This window comes from Cryptotermes secundus, unplaced genomic scaffold (assembly GCF_002891405.2).
Source record: "Cryptotermes secundus unplaced genomic scaffold, Csec_1.0 scaffold1061, whole genome shotgun sequence".
In the NCBI taxonomy this organism is placed as follows: Eukaryota; Metazoa; Arthropoda; class Insecta; order Blattodea; family Kalotermitidae; genus Cryptotermes; species Cryptotermes secundus.
The window spans coordinates 62943-81944 of record NW_019727416.1 but is presented as its reverse complement, the minus strand read 5'-3'; the positions used below and the strand labels follow the sequence as shown (position 1 = coordinate 81944).

Sequence of the window (19002 nt, the reverse complement as noted above, 5' to 3'; positions counted from 1 at the left end):
GCTGTGAGAACCTCAAATTCTACACAAACAGATATCACAGGGCCTTCAAGTCTTGAATATACTGTATTTCATTCATAATTCAGTATTGGTTTTTCCACACATTTCTCTTACCTCCCTTCTGATGATGGTAAATCTTTGGAAGTCAAAAATACCAAGCTTCCATCGTTGTTCAGACCCTATGCTTAGGTATAGGTCTACAAATCTCCTCATATAAAAGAGCTAAGCAAGTTTTTTTTATTGTTTTATTGGCCTCAATAAGTACAGAGGGCAAAAAATCAATTAGACCCTATTTAAATAAAATACACTGAAGTCAATTATGGTTAAACATGGGTTTATGTCAGCCTTCAGAGACAAATGAGCTTTAAAACGATACTGACAATGTGGAAAATATGACAAACTTTTAATGTCAAACTTGCTCCTCTACTATTAACAGGAGCATAAGAATTTATTTCCAAGCCAACAGAATTTTGCCAGCTCATTTTTATAAGACACTGGTTTAAAGCTGTGAAATAAAAAATAATTTCTCATAAGAAAACATGATTCAGCTGTGGTCGTCTCTGGAAGCCGTGACAAAAAGATACATGAAAATATATAACACTCATGCTCATACGATTCATTCATTTCCGGTTGCACATAATGTGTAGGCTTTCTAGTCTTCCACTGAAAACATGGACTACTATCACTTTGGTATTATATAAATAGTCTTCAGAGCTGATCAGACAACTGATACATGTTCAAGTAAACATGACAGTGATAAGATATTTAGATGGCATATACATGCAGCTACAGATTTCCTTTTAAAAAAAATTATATATCCATAAGCTTACAATTCTACAGTTAACAAGTATATTACCTTATACTGATACTGTTCTAGGTTATTAATCTGTCAACTAATAAAAACATTCTTTTCCTTTCTGCAAAATAATCAGACCTAATCAAAGTACTGTTTGTACAATTAATTGTAATATTCTTAACTTCGTACTGAATTTTCTGTGCATTCAAAAGCCATTTGTATAATAACTGCTTAAGTATTCACTGTGTGCTGTGCCGGCAAATTCATTTCTTTATATGGGGATTCACCATCTCTGCATAACACAGTAATATGTTTTCTTGAAATAACAGAATACACACCCTCTTACCACTAATGGTGATTATTAAATATGGTATGAAAATACAGTTACAATCATGTATGTAAGTATAAGTTGGATTAAAAATGTAGGCAAACCATTCACATATACAAGCAGTTTTCAGAGACAAATAGCTTAGCAACAAGCACCATTACAATAAGCTATATATTACATCCTTCCTCTTTCAATCATTGATTCTTAGGCCATGATCAGTACCAACCAGAAACATGAATTCTGTCAGATGCAACCGTATAATCAAACTGTATTAATGTCATACCTGTCAGACCTGTTTTATATACTACTACAATTCTAATACAAATAATCATGAAGCTTGCCTTTCACTCAGTTCACATGCTTACTATTCCTCTCTGAATACAGCTCAGTTTTGTTACTAAATATGAGTAATTTTGCTACTTTTAAAACATTATCAATCAAATATATCACTTTACAAAAATCTAATATGCTTAGCCAACTTCAATAATATATAGAACATCCTGACTTTTAACAACTGTTTGATTACTAGGAGTTACAGGGATATTGCATTACTAACTGAATTATTTCTGTAGGTGAACCTAGAGATCTTACTGTATAATGCATTAAACATGTTCCCTCATCAGGAAGGATTACACCATTAATAAGTATAGGTATGAGACCATCACAGAAAAATATGTTCATTATAAAAATTTATAATGAATGAAGTTATAACTTTGAGAATTCTGCTGAATATGTTGCATTACTCACTTGCTAACCACCAATCTAAAAATTGGCCGATTACAATTTCAACTGCATCCAATTATGGCCAGTATAGTGATTTATAACTAGTGTACACATTTTGATATTCAAATCACACAAACAGGATTTATTTTCAGAGGAGGGGCCATACACATTTTCTGACATGCTTTAAACCATCCAGTCCATACTGGTACAGCGTTCTTCCTAGCACTGAATTGAGGACAAGTTTATATAAGTAGTGGACTTCCTTCATCAATCAATGTATTCTGCAGTCAAAGAGAAATTCTCAGTTGCTTATTATTGTGACATTCAATCTCTTCACTCAGTACTGACTGTATAACAACATTCATGCAGTAAACTCCCAGTTATCTGGTATCCAAGCACCTGGAACTCTCATTCAACTAGAAAAATTTTCAAAGAAAACTTACCATGTTTATGAAGTTTTTCAGAAACAAATTTGCAATGCTCTTATGTTCATCTGTCATGCTGCAGTTCTACCTGTCATCCTTCCACTCAAAGATGCCATTACAATAGAAGCTACATGAATTTTTGATCATGTTGCAGTATGTGTCTAAAATCTTTCATCCTTCAACCCACAGTAACACCTAGGACGACTCTCATGCAAGAACTAAAGTGAAAACGTAATGTTTTCACTTCTTATTGTTTTTTTTTTGCAGCCTTTTCTGCACCCTGTAGATTCATATAACTGACCAACTCCATTCCCCATATATGCAAGATAATGAGGAGCTTACTGTATATAGAAGAGCAGAATCATGACACAAATAGTCTATACATTCCTTCCTTACTGTATGTCATATAAAATACATCACAATCCCCTAACAGTAATACAACTACTTAGAAAATCGTCATTTACCAATGTTAACAATACAGCAATACAGGGTTTCTACTAAAATATAGTGTATATGCAACATAGCTTTCATTATCTTTGCATTAGCTATAAAATCTACAAACAATAAATAACAAAGGCATGTGTGGTATTGGAAAGAAATTTTAAAGTCACAGCACATCACCATGCCTACATACATTACTGGCATGCTAGTTATTATAGACCCGAGACTTCTTCTGCCCAGTATTCTGCCCAGAATAGGACCCATTCTGGGATCAGCGCCTGAAGACTTGAGTATGATTCTGATAGCTATACAATTACAATTACACAAATTACATTACTGAATATTTGTTCTGAATGAAATTCTTACTCTATTCACACAACACAATACGAGTACATAACACATAATCTCTTGCTCTGTATCACATTTTTGAGTTTAAAATTGAAGATGGTATCTACATAAGCAGAAACCCTGAATTACTTGTAATGGTAACAGGAAGAAAATTGTAAAACACAGCTTAAACTTGTTAAACCAAGTTTAATAATTCTATGCACATTGCAAGAGAAAATTTTATATAACTGAATCCGAACAAACTGCCACACTACTTTTTCAATATATACAAAAAAAATATAATATACACACACATATGTTGGCATATATAAGTTACCAAAATTCATCTTGCCATTAACGATTTCATGGTCCAGTAGCTTCCTATCAAATACAACAGAGTATGGTACATGAAACAACAATCTCCCCTACTTTGTACAAGTTAGTTTATCAGCAGACAAAGAGTTATTAAGGTTGAAACATGAAACTTCTTGGAGTTTCCCTTACAATGAAGTTCTTGAAGAGAGAATAAATAACGAACAATATAAATAAAATACTTTTGCCAACAACCTGCACATTTTTCATCCACAGTAACAATAAGTCTACAAGAGGTAAATTACTATGCTGTAACACATAAGTACATACTTGAAAAGTCACTTTCTCAAGCATTTTGTGCTGAATAGGAAGTTTAATACCCTAGTGAAGGAGACACTGAACACTTTACTTACCTTATAATTTGCATACTGATGTTTACACATACAAAACTGAAGGTTAATTTGGTATTACACAAATAAAAATTAGTTGAAATTTTTCCATAATACCATAAACATTTCTAAACTATGTAAAGTTAATAAATATTTGAATGCAAACAATAAAGGGCTAATGCCACAACTCATAACACCATCTTTGCAGCAGACAGTTCACTGTGTGTGTGTATTCCATGTCCCTATCGCCATTGTTTTGACTTCCAAGCAGTCTGGTCCAGTCAGATGGTATCCAGGCTGTCCCCCACCCTGGCTGCTTGTTTATTTCATCTATGACTTGTAGATTCTATGGACACGTTGGTTGGCATCCCTTATCCGCTGTTCATTTGACATTTCCTATGCAGCATATACACAAGATCAGACATATATATTTCATATGAAAAATCTCAATAAGAGGAATACAAAAGCAAGCAATACGAGTGGACTTAGTACAGACAAATTTACCAACATAAAACAATTAACATGAACCTAAATCAAAGCCACTTCCAGTAATAACACTCAACAGATCAGAAAATATACATATAATATACCTTGTTTTTCTACTGCCGGTCAGAATCACTGGTGCTAATTCTAATAGCATGAGATTCTCATCAAGTGGTAATAGCATTCATTCAAATCCCATATCTTCATATTTCTACTACAAATGACTCTTAATCAGAAAGGGATGTCAGAAGCCACTTCCCTAACATTTGTTACAATACGTTTTTCTTCACGCTGAATTTTCAGCACAATTGTATTATGTTTAAAGGAACTTAAATATATCCACTATTAACTAGACAACTGAGGAAGTGGCCTTGTTTAGGCGTTTGAGAAAGCAACGAACAATGGTGCTATGCATGACAACTTCACATGTTCTATTTTACAAATACTGGTAATAAAGTTAATAATAAGCACTTCTGTCACATCACTGCATGGAACCCTCTGCCCACTCTCCCGCCCAACACGTTTACTGATTACTTCAACAGGTCGTGGGCTCGCTGGTTGGCAACTGCTATCCTTGTCTCGTTCGACTCCCCCTGCACGGCAAACCACACAACAAACACAAAGCATCAATTTCTACACCATCATACATTAACAAAAAACTGAACAAAAATACTGCTACAAAACAAGGTGACACAACACAATGTACGTGTAATTTGACAAGAAGTAAAGCAATGGGTGATCACATGGGTAATGTGCTTTGGTACATTAAAGTGCTTAATACTAACAGCTTTCCCTTAACTTGAAATCTCGCCTGCAGTAAAGAATGATTAGGGATTATAGATACCTGCAACTGAATATGCTGCGAGAAAGGTTAAACAAGAAAAGCTGCATATTAGGATTACAGCTTTCTGGCATATGGCGACATGTAATTTGGCAGAAAATTACACAGAATCATATCCTAGAAGAACATAATCCCACACAAACCTGTGTGTACATGCACTAGAGGTGATGAATGAAACTACTACATGATAAGTTGGAATAAATACTCTAGGTGAAAGTTATATCTGTTTTCTTGAAAAGAAATGTCAATATGAGATAAACATATAGAACAGAATATAAATGAAGCAAATTTGTTAGAATTATTTTTACTTCCAATTCTACTTATCCAGTCTACATGATCTTCACAGCAATCTTAATGCTTCTTTCAGCTGTACCTAGACTACATATTCCTCATTTATGAATAATTAAAAACTGCTAGCGTAGACATGGAAAATTGGAAAAGATTGTAGTTTCAGTTAATTTACTAGTACAGATGTGTGAGTTTCAATGTGACATCTATTGATGCAGATTTGTGTTATGGATGAACAACAATCAGCTTCCTTACAGAGATAGAAAAGAAAGGAGATGGTGACTATATAAGCATTGGGGAGACCAAGGAATAAGATGAGATGCTAAGTGAAGGAACAAATACAAAGAGAATAAGGAAAGGGTATACACAGAGACGAGAGAAGTGTTTATGGGCGGATAAAAATGGTGCACATTTGTCATAAGATACGCCATGATGGCAATGTCACTGATGAAAATGACTACACACATGCTTTACAAATGCATTCCATGCTATTTCTACATATTTCATTGACCTCGATGTTCATCTAATGTACACACAAATCTTTTGTTGCAAAACACTATCAGTTTCATCCTGTGTAGTGTCAAAAATTATTTTTCATTATATTTTGTTAAATAGTCACCATACCAAAAAGAAGTTTCAAATGAGAACTGTACATCATAACAACATCTATATTTAATATCTTAATCACCATCATAAATTTGGCACAGTTCAGATATTTGGGAATGACTATAACAGATCAAAACCTGATTCAGGAGGAAATTAAGAGGAGACTGAATTCGGGTAATGCTTGCTACCATTCAGTCTAGAACCTTTTGTCTTCTCATCTGTTGTCTAAAGACACAAATATTGCCTGTGGTTCTGTATGGGTGTGAAACTTAATCTCTGAAATAATGGGAGGAACAAAGACTGAGGGTATTTGAGAACAAGGTGCTGAGGAGAATATTTGGCCCAAGTGACGGGAGGTTGCAGAAAACTGCATAATGAGGAGCTTCATAACTTGTACCCGTCAAGTACAATTAGAATGATCAAGTGATGAGGGATGAGATTGGCAGAGCACGTAGCATGAATGGAGGATAAGAGGAATGCATATAGGATATTAGTGGGAAAGCCAGAAGGAAAGAGACCATTATGAAGACCAAGACATAGGTGGGTGAAAAATATTAAAATGGCTCTTAGATAGTATGGGATGGTATAAATTGGATTGATCCAGCTCAGGATAAGGGCCAGTGGAGGGCTCTTGTGAACACGGAAATGAACTTTTGGGTTCCATAAAGTGGTGGGAAGTTTTTGAGTTGCTGCACAATTGGTGGCTTCTCAAGAAGGGCTCAGCTCCACGAGTTAGTGATTATCATCATAAATTAAGCTTTTGTTCTGTTCCAATTACAAGGAATATAATGCCCCATCTTGTATGACATCCCTGGGATATTTTATTCTTTGGTTGATACTGACACAGTGGCCTCAAGTGGTATGTACCAAAATTAAATTCATCTAACAAGTTATAAACATGTCTTAATTAATCTACCTTTCTGGCTATATGAAACTCAAAGAATGTTATACAATACATCTTGCCTCAGTTAGGGTTCTTGAAGACTATACAGAGTGTCCCAGGAGTCTGGTGCCATACTTCAGGAGCGTACTGAGGGTTCCCTATAGAATAACCTTGGAATAGGAACCCATGTCCGCAAATTTAAAATTGCAGCGCTAGGGCGGCATTTAAAATCATTTTGTTTAAACTTGGCACCTCAATGTCGAACTACATTGCATAGAGGAACAGCCATCCACCAGCACTCGTGCAATTGCCTAGAATGTGGGGACATCAAAATCAAGTGTTTGGAGGATCCTGCACGACCAACAGCTTTATCCGTATCATCCAACGTGAGTACATGATGTAGGTCCAGCTGACTTCATAACACGAGTTCAATTTTTTCAGTTGATACTGAACCAGTGTTTACGTCAGTCCAACTTCCTGAATCACGTGTTATTCACAGAAGAAGCGCAGTTTACAAGGGATGACTGGTTCAATTGTCGAAGCAGCCACGTTTGGGCTGACAAAAACCCCAACGTTACTGTAGTTGGTTACCACCAGGAGCAATTTTCTGTCAATGTCTGGGCAGGCATCATTGGAGATCACTTGATTGGGCCTTTCCTCCCACCACCACGACTCAATAGGCCCTTTTACAGGGTGTTCCTGGAACATATCCTTCCAACTTTGCTAGAAGACATGCCACTGATTGTGCGAAGGCAAATGTTGATACAGCATGATGGAGCACTGGCACACTTCAGCATTGTATCACAAGACTACCAGGATGCTGCTTTTCATGATCGTTGGATAGGAACAGGAGGCCCAGTGCCTTGACCACCCCGATACCCAGAATTGACAACTCTGGACTATTTCGTCTGGGGCCATGTGACACGCCTGTGGATAATGAATTAGAGCTGTGGCCAGAATACTTGCTGCATGTGACGTGATTCGTGAGACACCTGGAATATTTGAAAGGGGCACCAAAGTTTCTTTCATCGATGTAACGCATGCATTGAAAATGGAGGGCGCCAATTCCAGCATCTACTCTAGCAGGTGTATCTTAAGAGTTTGGAGGGGGTAATATGCCTGTGCATGCTCTTTGACATTGAGGCGCCAAAATGATATTAAATGCCGCCCTAGCGTTGCTATTTTACGTTTGCGGACATGGGTTCCGATTTCAAAGTTGTTCTATGGGGAACCCTCAGTACACTCCTGAAGTATGGCACCAAACACTTGGGACACCTGTATATGGTCCCTGGTATCAGAATCCATACCGTGTTGGATTGGGGGTTCTAAGAGAAGTGACTATGAAGAGGATGATTTTCTGGGTTGTAATGCCATGTAGTTTGTAGTAGTCGAGTGACATTTTGGAGAAACAACAGTGGACTTGTACCAAATTACGTGGTGTTACAATCCACTCACAATAATGCCGTAATGATATGGGGTTGATGTGGCCAGAAGAAAGTTTTTATATGGCGTTCATAAAAGTACACTTTCTTGAGAAGCTGTAATCAGTTTTACCCATCTAAAATGACCCTCAAATAGTATCATTATTAAAGGTTAATTCATGAAACAAAAATTCTAACTGCAGCTGAAATTTACTGCTTACCATATATTTTTTGAAGAAATACATGAAATACAACATCTTATGGAGGGTCAACAATCATGAGGTATGTTTACCTGATTATGTATTTCTGTAGTGTCATAATTTGTAACTAGTTAATGAAATGACTAATTTAGGTATGCTAATCACAAAAGGCAAAACGGGGAGGGGGATACTTTTTAAGTCTGGTTTATAACTTTGACAAAAAACAAGAGTTTCAAGTAATACAGTATTCTGCTAAATCAGTTTAAAAACCAGATTAATATGCTATGGGTACACCACACATATATCTATGTCCACAGGCTACTGGCACTAAAATAAATTTGTTGGCTATTTTCAGAAATACATTCAACTCATAAATTTAAACATGAAAACAATTAACATACAAGTAATTACACAATAAGTGCAAAATTATATTTCAAAGCAACGTATGCTTACACATAAAGTTCAAACTGATTACATAAAGAGGCAGGAAAAAAGGCTGTCCATTTCTGATGATTCTCCAGGGAAGAAATAAGAGTATGTTACATTTATCACATTGGATACAGACAGACACACAGAGAAAACACATGGCACACGATATTACCCAATTACACTAAACAACATATTTTCATATATTAGGGAATTGCTACCACAGAGGTGCAGAAATATATCTTATATAAAACATAAAATACTACTGAAAATATCAGTACCAACGAATGGTCATTGAAGACCCCGAGGAAACCCTGTAAACTAATGGTTTAGTGATTTCATAATATACTGAACAAAACCTAAACACAGAGAAAATTAGACTTCCTACATTAAACCCCAAATTAATCCTGGACAGCAATGTGTGAACACAATATTGCATTTTCAGTAAATATGTAATGTCAACACTTTTATCCTCACAATACAGTAGAATGCAGTAAAATCAAAAGAGCTCTGTCCCCTTCTGAAGTATAAGATGTAGCAAAATATAAATACCTGGAAAAAACTATGCATCTCCTATGACATGTGATTAAGGCACAAGAAAATGACTGGTAAAATCAAAAGAACAAAATCAGTGCTCAGGAAACACTGAACTTTACTTTTCTGAAACCTTGGAAAAAAGGAACAACAACAATTCTGCAGTTATCTGCACTCTGTACCAACTATACCACAACAAGGACACATGAGCATGACAAGGATACAGCTGTGTACCTTGCGGTTGATTCTGTCGATCTGCCGGTTCTGGTTCTCCAATTCTGAACCCATGTCAATTGCCATGTTGCGCAGGTTGCCTATCATCGTGTTCACCTGTCCCATGTTCTCTTCCATCTCATCTTCACGAGCATCATTTGTGATCCTAGATTTGAATATTGTAGACAATGGGTCAAATAGAAACTTTCTTGGGCATTTTCTGCTGTCTGAAATATATCAAATTTCCTCCTCACATTCTTAAGACAATATTTATGTGACAGTAAACATGACAGTCGGAGAAAAGTAGCAACGTACAAGACTTAACGAACTTGAAGAGGCAAGGGAGACCTTGAACTGGATTTGCAGATGCAATGCATAATAACAGGATCCATTAAACACTCATTTTCAGACAAAGGAAAATGCCAACAAAGTCATTAGTCATGTGTGATCCTGTAATTACAGAAACTGCAGTTCAGATCACATATGCACATATAATTCTTTTTTAGAATGATAAGGATCTTGATGTGTTTGCTGACTGTACAGAATCTTGAGCAACGTCACATATATGTTTCTAGCTATCATCCAATATTCTGTACAACCATATAAACTGTTCCAGCCGAGGAGACCACAGTGTAATAGATCAACCTCCTGTATTTACTAGACCAAAGATATAAATATTATGTCAAACTCTGAAGAACTTAACTTGTAGCAGAATCCCTTTTGTAAGAGGAAAGCCATTTTCCCCTGCTCGGCATAACACATAACATTCTGTATGTGACAGCCCATACAATTTTTTAAATGTAAGACTTGTCTTATTAGATATCCTGGCTAAACTGTAACTATGATCAACAAATTTGGATTAAACAAATGTAATTTTTATTTTTTGCAGAAGATAAGTTCCTTTACAAGGTTCTGAGAGACCAGATAGTACAACAGTGTAAGACATTTAACAAAACTGTTAAATTTACATTAGACAAAAGTATCTTACACTGAAGTGAGTAAGGTGTCATGTAGTTCATGCCATAATATTTACTGTTATGGAAAGAAATCCTTACAATAATTTTTTAAAACATATGAGACTGGTCTTAGACTGGAAAACCCACAACATGGTCACTACTCTGCTTTGTAACGACCTCAAATTTACTTTAAATTAAGCTTTCTGAGTTCTGTTATTCTGTCAGTCTCATTACTTAAACAAACAACATATGAACTCAGTGTAGAGGAACCCTGTCATCAACAAGGTATTGGCTGGATACAAAAACACATACAACAAATCTGTAATGTAAGTAGAACGGGGTATAAATAAAATCCTTGCCTGTAATAAATTTAGCACAACAAAAAGCTGATGAGTGTCCATGTCTAAAATCTGAATGGATCTAAGAATTACTGATCCAGTGAAAGTTGCATCACTGCAATGTTCTTCAGTGGCAACCTGAAGATGTTTGAACAAATTAAGTTCTCTTATTGACAATGTAAAGCATTTAGAAAAGTGTGTTAAAATTAGGATTTCTCAGAAAGGTATGTCAACAAGAATTTTACTGCACTTTTCCAGGACACATGAAGTTGATCTAGTGGGTGTTAGCCTCCTCTATTGAGTCTGGGTGGGTCTTTGTCTTTACAAACATGGTAAATCACTCTGATGTGACAGATACAACATAACAGAACTGATGCATCCAGGGAATTAGAAACAACATGATGGAAGGCGTCACTTGTTAGCCACGCCATTCACCCAAACATTCTTACCCACCTCTGTGTGAACAGAGTAGAAAATACTGATTCACTCAAAAGATTCAANTTATGTTCTTATTTAAAAATGTTACTGCATTACAGTCTTCTTTGGTTCAAACCATTTTCAGCAAGACAATACTAAAGATTCCCTTAAATTCACTAAAATTAAAACAAATTAAAGAAAATTGTATATTCTTCTCTTTCCATAACTTGCAAATGAAACAGAACTCTAAACTATATTTTTTATTTCTGAGAAATGTATGAAATGGACAGTATGGGTAAGGAGAAATAAGTATTAGAGATGCGTATATAATGTCAGAAGTATCATATTACATAATTTTCATAGTGTTACATCATTTTTATGAAATATTCATACTAGTTACAGATCTTCTTCTCATTACTGTTTTGCCATTGTTTTGACAATATCAGTCTGAATTTAATTAGAAATGTACATGACAGCCAACATAAGCAGTTACTTGAGCGCACCTTCTTAGTAAGTCCCTTCCTGAGATGGTATGAACAAAAGTTGGACTGCACTATAAATCTGACATTTTCTGGAAGCGGAGCTATATAGAGACAATTCTTTCACTGAAAATTCAAACATGTATTTACTTTATCCTTCTGGTACTAGTGTTTCATCTCTCTTTACTTCCTAACACTGCAAAATATGTATTTTAGACAGAATGCACTCAAACTCAGACCCATGCACTGCATATATTTGAAGCCAGATATCGTATTGTGCTTTACTAAGTGACCAGTTCTGCACTACCCTGAAGGCCGCTGATACAGCTTCCAATAGCCAGAAGCAGTGATAATTTAGTAATACTCGTTGTATAAGCTTCATAAATTAAAAATTCCACCACAGCCTGAATTGCTCATATGCAAAGAACAAACTGTACAAATTTGTAGAAAAGATTAAATACATATTCCACATGATTTAAAATGTCCAAAACAAATGTTGNATGTGCAGTTGAGGTCAGATATAACTTTGTTTTGGACCCATTATATGTATACAGTGGCCGTCTTGTAGTGCACTCAATTTCACCTGTTACTTCACGACATGTTTCGGCAACATAGTGCCATCATCAGGTGCCCTAATTACGTTAATCTATCGCATTGCTTGCCCTCATATGTCTTCACAACACCATTTAAAAAGTATTTAAAAAGTGCGTATTTGTAAACTATAATAAATTTACACACACTAAAACTTGTTAAGATTATTCATCTTATGTGTCTTAATTAAAACTTGCATGTGGTTCTTCCACTATGGGGGTCGTTTTTCTTATTTTCTGTGTAAACCGTGTCTTGTGATGTGTGTTCCCTTCTTAGCTGTGAGTGTGAAGACATATGAGGGCAAGCAATGCGATAGATTAACGTACTTAGGGCACCTGATGATGGCACTATGTTGCCGAAACATGTCGTGAAGTAACAGGTGAAATTGAGTGCACTACAAGACGGCCACTGTATACATATAATGGGTCCAAAACAAAGTTATATCTGACCTCAACTGCACATCAGGCCTTCCATGCTGATTCCAATAAATACCAAAAGCTGTGCTCAAAATGAATACCCATGCGCACCACTTTCAACATATGCTGACAGACTCTCAGGTTGTCATATTAGAGAGGAAAACTAGAGACCGCAGCTTTACTGTACATTCGGAAGTCTTACCCTTTGAAAACAAAACCCAGTACTCAAATATCACTAGTAAACACAGATAATTACAAGTCTTCTACCAAAAATACACACTGCAAATTCTGAGAGAACAGTATCATAAGTGATAAAATTCACAATTTCCATGATCACCATGAATCATTACAAACTCATCTGTCAATCTAACTTAAGTAATGATAGGGCCAAGATTCATATACCATAATAGTAAAAATTAACAATCACAATGGATGATTAAATGAATTATGTTGCAAAGAATTTATATTTTAACAAACCACTGAGAGATACAAAACATTTCTGGTACATAAATGTAGAATTTACATATAATGTATATTTACTTTGTGAAATTTCAGTACACTAAAATGTATAGAACAGATGAGCAAGCAATGTGTACAGAGAAAGCACAGTGGCAAGGAGGGAAGGATACCAACATTAATTTTACTACAATGAAAAACTTCCTTTACTCTACTAACAACATAAAAAACACAACAAAATGGAACATGAACCTTTCATCACTTCCACAATGACTATTCAAATAATCTGTTATCCAGTAACATGTATGAGAGTCATTGTCTAATTGCAGTGCAGTGCATCCTCAGGCTGTCAGGGCATAGAGTTAACCTGTCAGGCAACAACTTGCACAAATTTCAGTCATTAGATAAACCACTACTGACCCCATTTTTAATGCTGCTTCCTGCATGGTTGTATGTGTGTAAGGGGTGGGCCATAAAATCCGGCCCTCACACTGCGACCTTCAGTGATCTCTTGTGCTTCCCCTTTGGATTAACCCTTTATTAATCCTACACTTCGAATGAAATATAGGACTTTATTTATGGGGGTGTCATAAAGGTCACTTGGTTCCATGAAGAACTGACCAGGTGGCGATATCTTAAACAAGCTATGGCCTCACAGTCACATAGGAAATGTGTGGCTGACTGATCTTCTTGTAGGCACCTTTCACAGGTTGGGTCATCTGTCAGTCCCAGTTTGGAAAGGTGTCCTTTTATGTGGCAGTGTCCACTAAGTAATCCTACCGCCCATCTTAACTGATTTGTTTAATTTGAACAGGTCCTTCATTCTTCTGGCAGAGGGTCCTAATATAAATCCCTTTGCTTCTTTGAGTCCAACTGTGGATTCTCAGTTTTCTACATGGATGCTCAATGCAAGAAGAAACATATTGAAGTATTTGTAATCATTCATCTATGAGTCTCTTCTGTCATTGTTTGGTACCATATTTTATTAAGAGTAAAAAATGTAAAGTTGTTCCTGTGCTTAACTAATTAAGAACTACACCATGAAGGCATACAGGGGAGTGGATGTATAAATTTACATTTTCTTGACCTCGGCACTAGTTGGAGGTGAGCAGTCAGCTTCACGCTCTGGACATTGTGCCCCTAAGGAAAGAGCCCTTGGTACCCATTGGACAGGAGGTTGGGTTGATCCCAGAGCCAGTCTGGACGACATGGAGGAGAGAAAATTCTTGACCCTACCAGGACTCAAAGACTGACTCCTCAGTCGTCCACACCGTAGCCAGTCACTACACTAACTATGCTATACTGGTTCCTACTGTATTAGCTGTACAGAACTAAAGCCTGCACAGAATAATCACAGGGAAACGAATTATGATGAGTTAAGAAACAAATATTGTTACAAAAGCTTAGTGAATAAAAGTCCATGATCTAAGACCAAAAAACGTTCTGCTTTTGGAATGAAATGGAGAGAATCACATCAACAATATGCACACAAATATATCTAATGGGTGAATCAGATTTCTGGCAACAAAGTTTGGGCGAAAAGACAACACCACATCACCAACCTGGCAATGTATCCTCCCTGGGGCCCCAGTCCGTTCCTGTCATCCATCACACGCTGAGGTTGATTGTTAACAACCTTACCATCATCATTCCCTTTCCATGTGCCCTCATCCTCCTTGAATGAGGCTGACCTAAACATAAAGCACTTGGTGCAGTATTGTTTTCCCACTATCTGAACTCACTGCAACAGAAAAAGTTTCAGTAACAGCTCTGCTGGGTTCATGTGTGTCTCATGGTGTCTTTTTTCTCCTGAAAAAAAATACAAAAACTTCATGCTGTTTCAGCATGTCAATTAGATTATACAGACTAAATGTTCTGTTTATAAATGACTGAACAAGAGTACTCCTATATATATAAATTGTAGAGTTTTAAAAATTTTGTTTAATGAAGTGTGTTAAGTGTTTAGAAATGAGACTTTGGAAAATAAGGTAAATGAAGTTTTTCAATGCATACTATTAACAGGACATATAATAAATAAATGGTAATTCAGTACTCGTAGATAAGTGACTTGCAGTTCTGCAGCAAATCAAATCACTGCACAGTGAGGGTTATTATATCTATGTAGCAGTTTAAAGTTGACTTCCTTTCTAAAGCGATGTTTGTATGAAACAAACCTAGCAGAATAGCCTGTGTGGCATGCTGAGAGTGACTTACTTGTTGCAAGGCAGTACACACAATCCGCAGCATTTTTCCATGCCAGTGAGGTTCTTTTCTGCTTCTCGCATGTCAGCATTGATTTGGTCCATCCCTTCTTCAATTCGGTCCAATTGCTCTGGGGACAGGCAATTGGCAATTTTGTTATCATGCCATCAGAATAAGATTCAACACACTTTCTGGCTGGACCTATTGTATGGCATTATAGTTCGAATTTTCAGTTGTTGGCACTATAATTCAAAACAAAACTACCTTATGCTACTGGCAAGTTACTGTACTTTCCATTAAAGGTTTACAGTGGAAGTGTAACATTAAGTAGAACAACTTGGTGGTGGTCTTATTTTGCACCTCCAGTTGATGTTCTCATGTTTCAAAGCAATAACCTGTTGACAGCAGAAGCTTCTCTGAACATGAATAACATCAAGTAAAAAAACTTGAAAACAATTTGCATTTATTGTGTAATAAGTTTATATATATGTTTCAGAAAGGAGGACAATTTTCCCTGCACTGAGATCTGATTAACAAGATGAAGAAGGTGGGTATCATGAATCACTATTTTATAATGAAACTGGAGGCAGCTAGCTCCCCTGAAACATTTCTACCCATCCATCAAAGTATGCAGTACAACATACCAAAAGACCATTACCTGGTTAGAATGCTGAATGAAGGTCATGATAGGAGAAATTGGGAACATCCTCAATGTACTGAAAATTATACTATCTCTCACCATTCATGATATGGATTTAATTCTTTTCATTTAATTGCAGGAAATTGCAAATTCTTATGAATACGTGGTTTTCTCTGTAGTAGTTCTGATGTTGGTTAACCGGACCAGGAGGTATCACCAATTTTATTCAATGTGGCCTCAATATAGGTGAGGATGCTACAGCAATAGATTAGGCTCCTCCTTTCATACAGTCACCGAGAATAACAACAACTTGAATTCATACGTCTGTTCAACTCTTAAGCCAAAGTTTTTTCATTAAAGTTCAAATTTAAAATTTTGTGCAGAGTTTTGACAGATGCTGAGATGTTGCTTTCAATATTCCTGCCCCAACATCACAGAAAGCAATGGAATCAGGAGCAAATCTTTATATTTTTGAGATGGACAGCTGGTGATTTAAAAGAACCCTATTTTTGGGAATTACTTAGGACCATCACCCAGTAACACATATACATCTTCATTTTCAGTCTTGATGTTTCCAAAAACTGTTCAACATAAACCATGTTTTAATACACAGCTTCACAAATCACTGTGCTGTTAACATAGCAGCTGGTTCATATATTATCAGACTGCTTTCTTCAATCATAATCTTTTCAGAAAAAACCTTATTATGACATTTCAGACAATGTACAAACAATTTTAATATATTTAAATATGATCCTGACCTCACATTCTAAAACAGTCTCACAGATCAATGTTCCATACTAGTTTTGAGCATCTTCAGAGCTGAAGAGTAAGCAAAGCAGGAAGCAAGAGACCTTGTTACTTTACTTCTTTTGGACTTCACCCATTGTCTGGTATGTAAAAGGCAAAAATACAAAAAACCACGACGTTTCGGAGACTGGATCTGTCTCCATCTTCAGGTAGATAGGGATAGCTAGCTCTTTCTAAGGGGCCCAACTGAGTAGGTTTATCCTTCCCTATCCACCTGAAGACGGAGACAGATCCAGTCTCCAAAACGTCGTGGTTTTTTGTCTTTTACATACCGACGATGGGTAAGTCCAAAATAAGCCAAAAGAAGTACAGTATACACCATCGTCAGAATGCTTTCAAGTCTACCTTGTTACTTGCTTCTTCAGCTTACTCTTTGACCCTAAAGTATGCACCTATAAAATGGTGGTAAANAACTTCTATCGGCATCATATCCCCCCCCCCAGCCCAAAAAACAGCATGCTTAACACTCATCACTGAGAGAACCTAATGGTAATAGAAGAGTTCTCACAGAAGGAGGTATGTGTAATGCCAACCTATTTATCATATTAATACTCAATCACTCCAGTAACGGTCTTGCCAACAGAAAAAATACAGGTACCTCAAAGTTATATATCCAAAGAAAGATATTTTATTGAGGAAAAACCAGTAGAAAGGGTTTGGAAAAACAGAAAGCAGGGAGCTTTGGTCAATGCATATGTTACCATAAAAGCCTAAATTTCAGAAAAATCTACGATTCATTAGTTGGACCTAGGCTTTGTAAACATTGTTGGTAAAGGCCTGAAAAAGCAACTATTCGCATCTTATTTCAGGGTTTTACCATTTGGTCTTGGTAAATGTTCGATTTACCATAAGCAGGTAGCAAAAGTCAGATACTTTGATCTGTCCTGAATGTGCATGCTGTGTTCAAGGCACCTCCAACTGTAGAAGCTGCCTTCAGTACATACGTTAGTGCAGTTTCACGAGGTTTTGCGTTGCATCATGCTGTTCTATTTTACTGATGTGTTAAGACCATTCTTTTAAATCTCACTGAAATTGATATCACATGAGTTACTGAGAGATGCTATAAAGTTTTTGGACAAGCATCAAGTTAAAAAAAGGAGACAAACATTTATGTTTAACTAAAGAAAAGCATGCTAAATGTTTAAGTGAATTGAAAGCTGCCAAAATTTTGTCCAATAATCAATGAATTAACTAGAGATAACTAAAATGTTTTGATGTGCAAGTTACTAAATTTATACCCTTCTCTGTATTTTGCCTTTATATTTTTGTACTCCATAATTTTTAAGCTTCCTTAACAGTAAAAAAGAATTTTCTTACCATCTTCTCATAGAATGTGAGATTTTACCAACAGTGAATGGTAAAACCCCGAAATAACACATGAACCATTGCTTTTTTTGGCTGTTACCAACATTGTTTTGCAAAGTAGCTAATGAAAAGTTTGGTCCAGTCACACTGGACTGAACTTTTCATTATTTACTCTGTAATTAATACTGTGACGGACCAAAATGAGACAAGTTAAATTTGTTTTGCAAATCCTAGCTTCAGCATAAACCCTAGATCTTACAAAAATCTGGGCTTTTAAGGTAACACAGAGACAAAGATAACAATGACGTTCCAATAGAAGGCAAAGTTTATGATTCCATACATGAAACATAATGGTGTCACATGCACATAGACATTTGAAGTAATATAGACATATTTTCAGTGCTATCCATACTATGTTGATATGTACTGCATGGTACCTGCATCTCATATGATAACCATCACAGTGAAGTCACTAAATTTGCTCCAATGATTCCCGTACAGAACTGACCACTATGCATTCACAATGTTAACCTGTATGGATGGTATTCAAATTTCCTGTGTTTTCAAAGTGTATATCACTGCATAATGCTCTGTTAAAGCTCTTCTTGTGCTCAACAGCCTCTTGAACCCACAATGCACTACATGACAATGTTATGTTTCCGGTATGAAACCATGCATTCACTTTCTGCTGGTTCATATCCTGCTTCCATCAACGGTTGGGATTTTCCCAATCTCCCCCCCCCCCCCACACACATTTTT

The 19002-nt window shown here is 36.3% G+C and overlaps 1 protein-coding gene across 1 annotated transcript in view; it reads right to left on the bottom strand.

The window, feature by feature from the left end:
- Positions 1 to 2261: 2261 nt before the first annotated feature.
- Positions 2262 to 19002, bottom strand: part of LOC111864774 (synaptosomal-associated protein 25) — a 78883-nt gene continuing 62142 nt past the window's right edge. Inside the window, exons 4-7 of the mRNA XM_023852283.2 lie at positions 15501 to 15618; positions 14849 to 14977; positions 9655 to 9799; positions 2262 to 4814 (exon numbers count right to left, since the gene is read on the bottom strand). Of these exons, the coding sequence (XP_023708051.1) occupies positions 4752 to 4814; positions 9655 to 9799; positions 14849 to 14977; positions 15501 to 15618 (455 nt within the window). The 3' untranslated portion in view covers positions 2262 to 4751. The remainder of the gene's footprint in view (positions 4815 to 9654; positions 9800 to 14848; positions 14978 to 15500; positions 15619 to 19002) is intronic.